A 12,013-nucleotide genomic window follows, 5' to 3' on the forward strand; every position below is an offset into this window, starting at 1 on the left:
GGTATATAAGTAACTGCACTCCCCTGCTAGAACTTCCAAACAAGCTCTCAAGGCCCACTTGTAGGAGAATGTAGGATAGTCAAGCTTCCAAGACTCCTGACACATCCAAATGAGGTGCTGCACATGGCAACCTGCTTTTCTAAAAAACAATAAACAAAAACAAAAACAAACAAACAAACAAAAACCAGACCCTGTCTCCAAACACAGTCACATTCTTAAGCACTGGGGTTTAGGACTTCAGTATATGAGTGCAAGGGGGACACAATTCAGCTCATAACACCTATCATTCGTGGTTAGGCTCACTCCATGTTACTAAAGAACAGGATGCAGGATGTTTTTAGGAAGCTTCTATGGTCTGGAGAGCTGGTAGTCAAAAAAAAAAAAAGGAAAGAAAAAAAAAAGAGCCCTAAGTTTAGATCTCTAGAGGGATGATTAGGGCAAAAGCTGCCCTTTGGTAATGAATAATTCCTTATGAACCAGTCTAATTTCATTTGATTCACGGTGCATCTTGCTTTAGTTATGCTTCTGTTAAAGTGTTCAAACACAGCTAAGAAGAGAGAAACTATTTCTTCTCTGCGTGAACAAAGTCCTCGGACACCCAGATGAAAGTACCTTGTGTTTCCCACCCAAATTTATCACCAGACTTGAAAAGGACAACAAATGTCAGCTCTGGTGGGTGATTCTCTTTGTCATGATTTCCTAAATGGTCTGTTTGGGGAGGGGGAGTGGTCTTCCCAGACCCCATGAACTGACTTATTTTCCTTGGAATAGAAATCTTCCAGGAAATCTCCTCTACTTTGCCCAACCGTCAAGTGATTCAGTTATTATCTGCAGAGGGTAAGGGTTTTTCTGACGAGTGATCTGTATCTGTTTTGAGATCATTCAGGAGGAAAGGAAATCTTGCCCCCACCCATTTTATTTTTAAAAAATCTCCATTTCCGAGGTGCCATGTGGCTCGGGACACTGTTGTTCCTCATTTTTATTGACTTTCTCTCTTGGTGCGTATTGAGCCTCACAGCTTTAATTATCACTTATATACAGATGATATTCAAATTTACACTTCATTTCCAGCCCTTTCAGATGATGTCACCCTTCGCCTCGCCCCAGACTTGGCTCACGTCTTGTCTTGGATGAGCCACAATTTTCTCTGATTGAATATGGATGAGACAGAGGCTTTGCAGTTTAGTTGTAAATAAACTCTACATGCATTGACATTAATTTACCTCATTGATATCCCGGTCTTCCAGTGAAGAGCAAGGGTGTTCAGTGACTGACTCCGAATTATCCTCCTTCATTCATCAGAGAACTACCTGGCCAAGGGACTAATCTCCACCAAATATCCCAAAGACATGTGACAGTTTCCATCACTCCTAATTTTGGCCAAAATTCTGGTTATCTCACAGCTGAAATTCTGCCATGATCTTTGGAAAGGCCTCCGCTAAAACCTCCTGTTTACGGTCTACTTGGAATATGGCTGCCCTTTGGCCTTGCTCTGTGTACACAATCCCAGGATACATTTTCCTTCAGGCAGCTGCGTTAGTTTCTTGTGCACTGAATAAAATGTAATTTGTCAAGATCTTGGCCAGATTGTCTGCCTTCACATAAACTAGCTTTTGAAATGACTTAAAATTACGGGCTCGTTTTTCCAAGAGTCGCCTGCTGTTTTGTTTCATCGTGTGGTTGGAGATGTACCAAGCATAGCACCTCAACACGCTATAGAACATGCCATCTTGAACAAAAATGTGTATTTGAAAATACCAGGAGTAAGTATTAGCCTATGAGAGCCTGGCACGTAATAAGCAATAAGCACTCAATAAATACTCAGTGGAATAAAGACTGGGTAAATGAATTTGTAATCCTTTGAACCATTTGTGGTTGTTGCTGCTGTAGTTATTTATAATATATTTTTATCTACCTCTTAGATTATGATGTAACTGCGACGGTGTAATTATTAATTCAACTAGAACATATTAGAAATCTCCATTAACATAAGCGAAGGGTATAAAATAGAATGTTTGGAGTTGTCAATTAGCTGATTTGTCTTGTGTTGTTTTTCTTCATTATTTCAGTGCAGCTAACGGTTCATTCAGCACATTTTAATTAAAAACAAACATATGTGGGTCTGCTAAGAATGCGAGTGTCTAGTAGTGCAGTTAGACAGGGATGGCCAATATTTCTAGCAGTGACCATATGATATCTTCCATTCATCTCGGCAATAATCCTCCAAATCTAATTATTGGGAGGACGGCAGCTGGACTCGGTTAGGCTTTTCTTTATTTTTACAGAGATGTGTGTTTTTTTTCAGCCCGTTGTGTTGTAGAAAATCAGCTGCTGCCTGAGTCCCTTCCAAGGCTGAAATCCCCCCATCCACAAGCTTTCCTCCAGTTGCTTCCATTGAGACACCACCCATTTGTTCCTGTCCATGTGCCTTCTGGCCTGAAGATGTTCCAAGGAAACATATAGCATTCTGACAAGATCTCTTTCTCTGTTTGTACAAATATGTTAGGTATATTATTGTGACCTGAAAGTATAACCATGGAGCATGTGTCTCCAGGGGAAGCCTCAGTAACAGATGTGGGATCACCTGCATGAAGCCGCCATGTTCCTCGGTCCCGTCTTTAGCCTTGCAGACTCAGACAGGATTCTATCAGCTTCGTCTCATACTGAGGATGCAGAGGAGAATGTACTCATTTAAAGGGAGAATTATAGCAATTAAAAAAATATTCACTCATATGGAGTGTCCCTCTGGTGTAATAATTGAGAACAAGGACTCTGGAGTCAGACTGCTTGGGGACCAATCCTGTTTGTGCTGCTCACTAGCTATGTGACCTGCACTTCACAGACTTTAGGGTGGCCCCCACGATCTCTGCTCCTAAGAGTCATAACCCTGTGTCATTCCCTGCCCTACACGTGGGGGTAAGACCTGTGATATGCTTCTAACCAATGGAAGCTGGCAAAGGTAATGGGATGTACATGATTATGAATGCACGATTATGTAAGAGCACAGCACCCATCCTGCTAGAGTTTCTCTCTCTCTCCCTCTCTCCCTCTCTCTCTCTGTCCTTGGACTTGTGCTATTGGAGCGCTGAGCTGCCTTATAAAAAGTCCAGCTACATTGAAGCCACCGTACAGGAACGACCGCGTAGAGAGACCAAATATAAATAGAAAGATTGCCCAAGGAGCTACCTGTCTTCCAGCCCTAGCTTCCAGCTCTTTGGGTGTTTCCAGGCCCTAAACGAGTGTGTGAAGAGGACTTTGAGATGATTCCAGCCCCACCCCCATGCTGATGGCAACGGTGAAGAGGTCCCCAGGAGGACTACCCAGCTGAGCTCAGTCAACTTCTAGAACTGTGGGAGAGAAGAAGAAATGAGGGTTATTGTTTTCAGCCACTGTTTTAAGGTTGCTGGTTGCCGAACAATGGAGAACTTGAAAAGATGCACATACCGAAACTCCCGTGTGTGGGTGTGTGTGTGTGTGTGTGTGATGCAGACACATACTCTGTTTGATATACGTGTGTCACACAGCTTGGTAACCGGTGCTAGCAATCCCTATTGTCACAGTCACTGTTCTATCACAGACACTTGCCATCCTAGGGTCAGCACCCATGGTTTTGGTGATTTTGCAAATCCCAGATCCGTGATGTGTGGTCATTTGTAATTTGCTGAGCCATGAATTTGCATCCCAGGCTTGTGGGCGAGAGCGACTTTCTCACTGGTGAATGATCCTAGCTGACTACCAGCACAAACAGGGTTTTGTTTTCTGCTAGTCGTGCCTCATGCAATTAATTTTATGATGTAAGTTTTAAAAAAATGCTTTGCTCCCTTGTTAAAACAAAAGGCTCTAAAAAAGTATCTTAGTGATAAAAATGAGAAAATAAAGAGGCCTGAGAGATCCTCCCCCCACCCCAGTAACAGGAATTTGAAAGCCTGGAGTGTCAAACGCTTGGCTTATATGACAGCAGTTGGGGGGGGGGCAGTCCCCAAACCAGGGAGTGCAAGTGACTGAGCCATTTTGGTGAGAACTCTGATCAGAACAGAGTAGTTTACAAAGTCTTTAGAAACCTCAAGGCGTCATACATATTTTTCAATTAAAATAGACTGCATTTGGGGAGGAAATTATATGCTATTTCTATTCACCAATTTGTGGGATATTTGAAGGTATAGGGACATATATGTCTTGAATTTCAGCAGAATGTAGTCCCCAAACTTCATATGTGAGAGGCTTGTGCAGCCTTAAGAAAAGTTTAAGTCATGGTCCTTGCCCTTGAGATGCATACACTTTATCCAGGTGATGGATGTGGAGACAAGAGGGGAAAAAAGAAGCCAACAAATGACAAGTTAAAGATTATCACTTTCATGCATGGTGGTGAATGTCACCTGTGATAAGGTGGTATAGAGAATAAGGGCTGTTAGTTCAGAGGAGAAAGACCAAGAACTTGAGATCTCTCATAGGATAAAGTCTAAGGTCCTTAGCCTGGCATTCAAAGCCTTCCATAATCTCTCCCCAACCTTATCTCCAACCTTCTCTCTTAATATCCACCACATAAAACAGCGCTTCCAGTCAAGTTGGCTGATTCATTAAGAAATACACCTGCCTCTAATTTACATCTTCTTAAAGAGTTTGAAATAAAATGAAAGAGAAATGAGCAGCACACACATACACATAAAATAATTTCAGAATAGCAGGGATTTATGTTGCTTGTCAAGATTTTTTAAACAGAAAACTCCTTAGCAATAGGGGTGAGAAACCTCTCATTCATGATCTACCCTGCCCCTTCCCCTTGTGGCTGGCTGGCTGGAGCAGAGTCAAGCCCCAAGGTCACCTTGGAAGCTACACATTGAAGATGACAGAGCCTCTAGCAGCTGGGTCCTGAATGAGTGTGTGGAGGAAGGTCACCTAGCAACCAGGAAGGCCCCTGTCAACTCACACGTAAGTAAGAAGTACACCTATTGTGGTTGGCCTTCGAAATTTTGGGCTTGTTTATTACAGCAGCTAACTTCTTGGGCAGTTTGCATCATCTTAACTAATATGGTCAGGTAATATGAAGAAGTAGGAAAAAGCTATCACTACCAGCATCAAAATAGAGGTTACCCACTGCACTGATAAAGGCTAACAGTTCCCATCAAGAGTATGGATTCTGGCACCAGACTGCAGGACTGGAAGCCATTTCTACCATTTACTGGGTATATAACCTTAGGCAAGTGCATTAGGTGGGGACGTGGGGTTCTCCAGAGAAACAGAACCAATAGGGTGTGATATAGAGAAAGAGATTTATTTTAAGCAATCGGCTTATGTGATTGTGGAGGTCTGGCAAGTCCAAAATCTGATGGTGGAGGCTGGCAGGCTGCAGACACAGGAAAGAATTGCAGTTCAAGTTCAAAAGCAGTCTGTTAGTGAATTAGGAAGAGCTAATGCTGCAGATGGAGTCCAAAGGCGGGCTGCTGGCAGAATTTCTTCTTGCTCATGGCGAGGTCAGCCTTTTGTTCTCTTCAGTCTTTCAACTGATTGGATGAGGCCTCCCCAACAGTATGGAGGGCAATCTGCTTTACTCAAAGTCCACTGATTTAAATACGAATCTCATCCAGAAACACCCTCAAAGAAACATCCGGAATAGTGTTTGACCAACTATCTGGGCCCTCTGGCCCAGCCAAGTTGACACATAAAGGTAGCCATCACAGGAAGCTATTCACTCCCTCAGTGCCTCAGTTAACCTCCTCTGTGAAATGGAGATAATAAAAGAATCTATCCTATTGGACGAATCTGAAGACTGAATGAATAAGTGCATGTGTTTAGAATAGTGCCTGCCCATAGTGCTCTTGACTATTATTATTAATAATAATAATCATTATTATTAATTACTATTTTCACGGGCTTCAGCTGTATGCTTCACTCTGACAAAAGAGCTAAGAAAATGGTTAAGCAGGGCCACCAAGTGTAATGGGTGTTCAGTTGGGAACACCACTAACATGAAGAGAGTCTTCATACATGAGAATTCTTCTAGTGTAGAAGCTGAAGACTTGCCTACCGGCCTCTGCAGACTATACTGGCCAGTGCTCCCTTATTAAGGAGCTATCTTCTTTCTTGTTGTTATCCATGAATAAATTTTAATATATTCAAGTTTCCCCATGAACTGTTTATTTACAGTTCATATTAATGCAATCTGATGAAAACATTTACATGACTGGAATCCTTTGCAATCTACGGGAGCATCTCTCCTGCTTTGCTTTTCCTTCACTTCTGGTGAGAAACTTCATTTTTGCTTTACATGTTTTTGAATTAACTGTTTTTGAATGAACTTCTCAGGAATGCAACATCAGCATAAATCAAAAGGCTGAGGTAGAGTAGAATGATTAAGAATCTGGCTCAGAGTTAGCCAGAATTGGGTGTAAAGAAACCCCACCTTCTTCACAAAGGATTATCGTGGGGATCGAGTGGGGAGTCTCAACACTGTACCTGGCACAAGAAACATTCGGCAAATGGGAACTAGGAGGACTCCTTCCATTAGTAATTCTCTACATTGTTGTTACACTGTTCCTCCTCGTGCTGGGAGATGTAGCATCCTGGGACCTGAATGACTGTGTGGAAGAAGTCACCTAGCAGCCAGGATTAGCCCCGTCCATCTATTACATATGCAGAGTAAACTCCTGTTTTCATTAATCTTTTAAATTTGGGGTTTCCTTATTATTGCACCTAGCTTGTTAGGTGCTATGCATCACCCTAACCACTATGGTCAATTAATATTGCAAGAAGGCTACCAGTCATTCATGATGCTCTCTTCACCTCTACGGGCTGCAGAGGCCTTGAACTTCTGTAGAAAGTGGCTGCAATACAACAGCTTATTTACTCCTCCTATCCACTACCCAGTGACAATACCTCTCTTTTTATGGAAATGTCCTGCTTCCCCAGTTAGACAATATTGTAGATATTGATTTCAGGGTGCAAGAAATGTGACTTTTAAAATTTAATTTTGGGGGGCCTGGGTGGTTCAGTTGGTTAAGTGTCTGGCTCTTGATTTTGGCTCAGGTCATGATCTTGGGGTTGTAGGATTGAGCCCCGAATTGGGCTGAGCATGGAGTCTGCTTGAGATGTCCTTTCTGTTTACCTCTGCCCCTCCCCCCGTTTGTGCTCTCTCTCAAGTAAATAAATATATCTTTAATAAAATAAAATAAAATTTCTTTCTTGAGTTTCCATGCTACTGGCACAGCCCAATAGGAATTCTAGTTAATTTGAGGTTTTCCTGATTTCTTTTGGAGTTGCATCTAAGTTCTGGGCTGTGGAGCTGGGCATCTGGTCTTCAATATCATCATCTGTGCAGACATCCTCATTTCTGCTGGGTATTTCATTGTCAGTTAGTGTGCAGTTTTCTCTCATTCTTGACTGTAAGGCTGCCCACCATTGGTCCCCAGTCTCAGCATTTTCATGCTGCTTATACATATGTGAGAATAAAGAGGCTTGTGTGAGTGTCCAAGGTGTATAGAAATCTGTCTGTGGGGCAATGGGTAGAAGAAGGGACTATGGACCAAAAAAAATCAGTTAATATTTTAAAGATTGATTTATTTATTTATTTGAGAGACAGAGATAGGGTGGGGATATGGGGGGAGGGGCAGAGGGAGTAGGTGAGAAAGAATCTCAAGCAGACTCCCCCTTGAGCACAGAGCCCATCACAGGGCTCCATCTCATGACTCTGAGATCATGACCTGAGCCTAAACTAAGAGTCAGACGCTTAACTGACTGAACCACCCAGGTGCTCCAGTTAATATTTTAATATCAAAAATATATAATTCCACCACAAAAAGAAAGGCCCTTGAGGATAGGAACTGTATCCTGACCATATCCTGGCACACTATCCAGCAAATCAAATTTACCTCATTACATTTTTTGCTGCCGCCATTCAAAGATAAAGAATGGCCAATGGGCCATAGAAACAGAGGGAGAAAAGATCCCAATCTTTTTTGAAACAGTAACTTAAATAAGGAAAAGCACTGGTATGAGCTGAATTCTGTGTCCCCACCCGTCCCCCATGTCTAGTCCTGGTGGAATAACCAATACTACTTGTTTTCTTCCTGCCATAAACAACTAGACAACCTCACGAAATATATGATACAATTACTTCAGACATTGGACAGCAGGACTATAATCCCTGAGAGAAAGGGAACATAGCAAGGTGAAAGAACTCCCAGGGAGCTATAAACTGAAAGTTTCTCAGCATCCACAGCTCTCTGGGAGACAACTGAGTGCCACCTAGTCAATGTGGAGAAACCTTGTTTTCTATGGCTACTGTAACAAATTGTTATAAATGTAGTGATTTAAAACACCTAAGTTTATTATCTTACAATTCTGTAAGTCAGAAATCTGATACAGATCTCACTGGCTAAAATCAAAGTGTTGGCATGGTGCATTCCTTTCTAGCAGACCTAGGGAAGAATTCACATCTTTGTGTCTTTCACCTTGGTGCGGCCCCCCACTTTCCTTGATTCACAGCCCCCTTTTTCCATCTCCAAAGTCAACAACACTGAGCTGAATCCTCACCCTCTATCTCTCTGGTTCTCTCTTCTGCTTCCCTCTTTAGTTTTTAAAAACTGTTGGATAAGCCAGTATAATCTTCCTACTTCAAAGTCAGCTGATCAGTAAATTTAATTCCAGCTGCTACTTCAATTCCCCTTTGGCATGTATCCTAACATATTTCCAGGTTCCAGGGATTAAGATGTAGGCATTTCAGGAGGCCTTTATTCAGCATACTACAACCACTGAGGCATTTACTAGAGACCTCAGAAATTGTGCCATAGTTGTGGAGATAAACTAGCTCTAAGGTAATGGATACTCTACATCCAACCTAACAAAGCTTTAAAATAAGCTCAAAAGAATTAAGCTAATCCACAAGTACATTAATACTTGCCAAAACAAATTTCAAAATTCTTTAAAGAAAGACAACACAATCCAGAAACAAAACAGTGTGATGTTCATAATTGCAACCAAAAGTTACTAGACATTCAAAGAAGCAGGAAGACAGGAGTCACAACCAAAAGAAAAATTAATCAATAGGAACAGACCCAGAAATGACAGCAATAATAGAATTATCAAACCAGGACTTTTTTTTTTTTAAAGATTTTATTTATTTATTTGACAGAGACAGAGACAGCGAGAGCAGGAACACAAGCAGGGGGAGTGGGAGAGGGAGAAGCAGGCTTCCTGCTGAGCAGGGAGCCCAATGTGGGACTCGATCCCAGGACCCTGGGATCATGACCTGAGCCGAAGGCAGTCCCTTAACCAACTGAGCCACCCAGGCGCCCTCAAACAAGGACTTTAAAATAGTTCTTATAAATATGTTCAAGAGGAAATGACATGAGGAAAGAAATGCAAACTATTATAAAGAAATGAATAAAATTTCAATGGAACCAAAGGAAATTAAAAAAAGTCAATGGGTAGGCGTAACAAGAGATTGGACACTGCAGAAGAAAAGATCAGTGAACTTGAAGAAATAACAAAAGAAATATATGGAGAAAAAAAAGTCTGAAAAAAATGAAAGAACTTGAGTGACCTACGGGACAAGATCAAGTAGTCGAATATATATGAAAGGGGAGCCCTAGAAAAGGGAGAACAGAAAATCTATTAGAAGAAATAATGGCCAAAGTGACCCCAAATTTAATAACTAAAAATATAGGTCCAAGACACTCAATGAAGACCAAGCAGAAAAAACACAAATAAAAGCACATCACAATACATATAACCAAAATTGCTGAAAACCAGTGATGAAAAAGTTTTTTTTTTTAAATGAAACACAGCCAATTTTATTCAAATTCCCCAAAATTTATACTCAAACTGTTAATTGTTCCTAAAATGTAGGTCACCCTTTATATAATGGTTTTATTATTTCATCTTTATTTTATAGTTTTTTCATCTTGTCTTTATACAGTTCTTCAGTAGAAGCCAGAGTCCTGAGTTGCCCAGTTAGGAGCTAATTTGGAATCAATCTTGGCATCCAGCCTTGCATTTCTAATCAAATTTACAATCCACCTTTCAGCTTCTTCTGGAGTCATGTTCAGTTTGTCTGCCAACATATTAATTCTGATACACTGGTGGATGCGACAAAAAGTCTCAAATATGAGGAGACGAGCGTTTTCAATGAAATCCTCAAGACAAGCCACCAAGAAGAAGTCATTCACAAGTACTGATTCACATTCCCTCAGCTTTTTCTGAGCCCCATCAAAGTCAAAGTTAACATATAAGCATTCAACAAATTCTGTAATTGGGTCTTTATATGTGTAAGACTCCTGTTGAATAACTTTAACAAGATCTTTTAGCACCTGTCGGCGTTTCCGAACATCTTTGTTTGTTATGACGGCTGTAGTCAAATAGCACAGAATATGTGGACACATTGTCTGAATTGCATTAAGATACTGTGGCTGGTAAAGGAAGAGATCAATTATGTTATCACGCCCTTTGGGGTGGTTGAAGAAAACGAACAGAGACCAATGGATGAGCCATGTTCGTTGCTGAAGAGACTGAAGTGGAGAACTCACAGAATTAGTATCTATGGTCTCTTTTAACCTTGTAAGGTCTTCCATAGCTGCATCCCAATTCTGCATTAAGATTTCAGAGGCCAATTTTCCCCAGAGTGAACTCAAAGCATTTCTATCTGTTGCTGGAACCAACACTCTAAAGAAGTAAAGATATTCTGCGGCTCCAGAGTAATTCCCACATTCATATTGAAATTTCACATACCTTTAGAGTGTATCTAAATATTCCTGCCTAAAACCATGCTTGTCCGCCAGGTAGTCAAACAGCATCCGACCATCTCTGGTTGACTGCATCTGCCTTGTAGTTTCTGGATCTTCAAACATCTTCACAATTGGTTCTGTTTCTGCCTGAAGCTGTTTCAGTTGTGCAACAACTGTGGTTCTTTTTTCTCTCAAAGCATGCGGAATATCATCAGAATAAAGGTTTTTGTATACATCCATAGTAAAGTCTACCATGTTGGTATCACTAAGGAGATCCAATTTCCTTTGTAATAATTCTTTTTCATTATGTATCTCTTTTATGGAGAGAAGCTCAAGCAACGGAAAGACTAGATGCTGATCCAAAAAGTGCGTGATGCAAGTAGTCAAGTCGTACTCCACCATCTTGCCAAGTAAAAAGGGCTGAAAAAGTTCTTAGAAGAAGCCAGAGAAAAAAAGACCCTTTATAAACAGGGGACACAGACAAGGATATTCAGACTTCTTGTCAGGGACAATGCAAGTCAGAAGAAAAGGAGAATGCATTGTTACAGTGCTGGAAGGGAAAAAAAACGTCAAAGTAGAATTCTATATCTAGAAAAAATATCCTTCAAAAATGAAAGCAAAATAAGACTTTTCATCTAGGAGACCTATACCATAAGGAATGTTTAAGTAAGCTTTTCAGGTGGAGGCAAATGATACCAGTTGGAAACCTGGATCTACGTAGAAGGGAAGAACATTGACATGGTGACTGTGTGTGTAAAGATAAAATATATGTTTCCCTAACTTAAAATCTTCTTTTAAAGAGAATGGAATGTTTAAGGCAAAAATAATAACAATGTATTATGGGGTTTATTATGCATGTAGAAGTAAGATGTATGGCACAAAGTGCATTAAGGACCCAAAGGGAGAAATGGAAGCATACTATTATAAGGTTCTTAGGTTATACATTATAAGATATATCATGATTTGAAAGTAGACTGTGATGTTAAAGATGCATATTGTGAACTCTATACCCCACTCCACCAAAAAAAACAAAGCAGTAGGTATTGATAATAAGCTAATACAGAGAAAATAGAATGTAAAAATACTAAATCCAAAAGAAAGCCAGGAAAGAGGGGGAAAATAGCAGATAACCCAGTAAAAAAAAAAAATAGTTAAGATAGTAGACTTAAATCCAACCATATCAGCAACTACATTAAATAAAAACACTTTAATTAAAAGTCAGAGATTGTCAGACAGGATAAGAAAGCAAGACCCCAATTAAACATTGCCTCAAAGAGATCTAATTTAAATATTAA

General features: G+C 40.5%; 2 protein-coding genes across 2 annotated transcripts; both read right to left on the reverse strand.

Moving 5' to 3' along the window:
• Positions 1-9,859: 9,859 nt before the first annotated feature.
• LOC123325691 (eukaryotic translation initiation factor 3 subunit E-like) lies at positions 9,860-10,586 on the reverse strand. The gene has a single exon (XM_044917997.1). It carries the CDS (start codon positions 10,584-10,586, stop codon positions 9,918-9,920), a length of 669 nt encoding a protein of 222 aa, XP_044773932.1. The 3' UTR covers positions 9,860-9,917.
• Positions 9,860-11,120, reverse strand: LOC110571506 (eukaryotic translation initiation factor 3 subunit E-like). The gene has a single exon (XM_044917998.1). It carries the CDS (start codon positions 11,118-11,120, stop codon positions 10,725-10,727), a length of 396 nt encoding a protein of 131 aa, XP_044773933.1. The 3' UTR covers positions 9,860-10,724.
• Between the last annotated feature and the right edge of the window lie 893 nt (positions 11,121-12,013).

This window comes from Neomonachus schauinslandi, chromosome 9 (assembly GCF_002201575.2).
Source record: "Neomonachus schauinslandi chromosome 9, ASM220157v2, whole genome shotgun sequence".
In the NCBI taxonomy this organism is placed as follows: domain Eukaryota; kingdom Metazoa; phylum Chordata; class Mammalia; order Carnivora; family Phocidae; genus Neomonachus; species Neomonachus schauinslandi.

Coding starts and splice junctions, on each gene's coding strand:
- LOC123325691 (XM_044917997.1), bottom strand. CDS start 10,586: ATGCAGAATTGGGATGCAGCTATGGAAGACCTTACAAGGTTAAAAGAG.
- LOC110571506 (XM_044917998.1), bottom strand. CDS start 11,120: ATGGTGGAGTACGACTTGACTACTTGCATCACGCACTTTTTGGATCAG.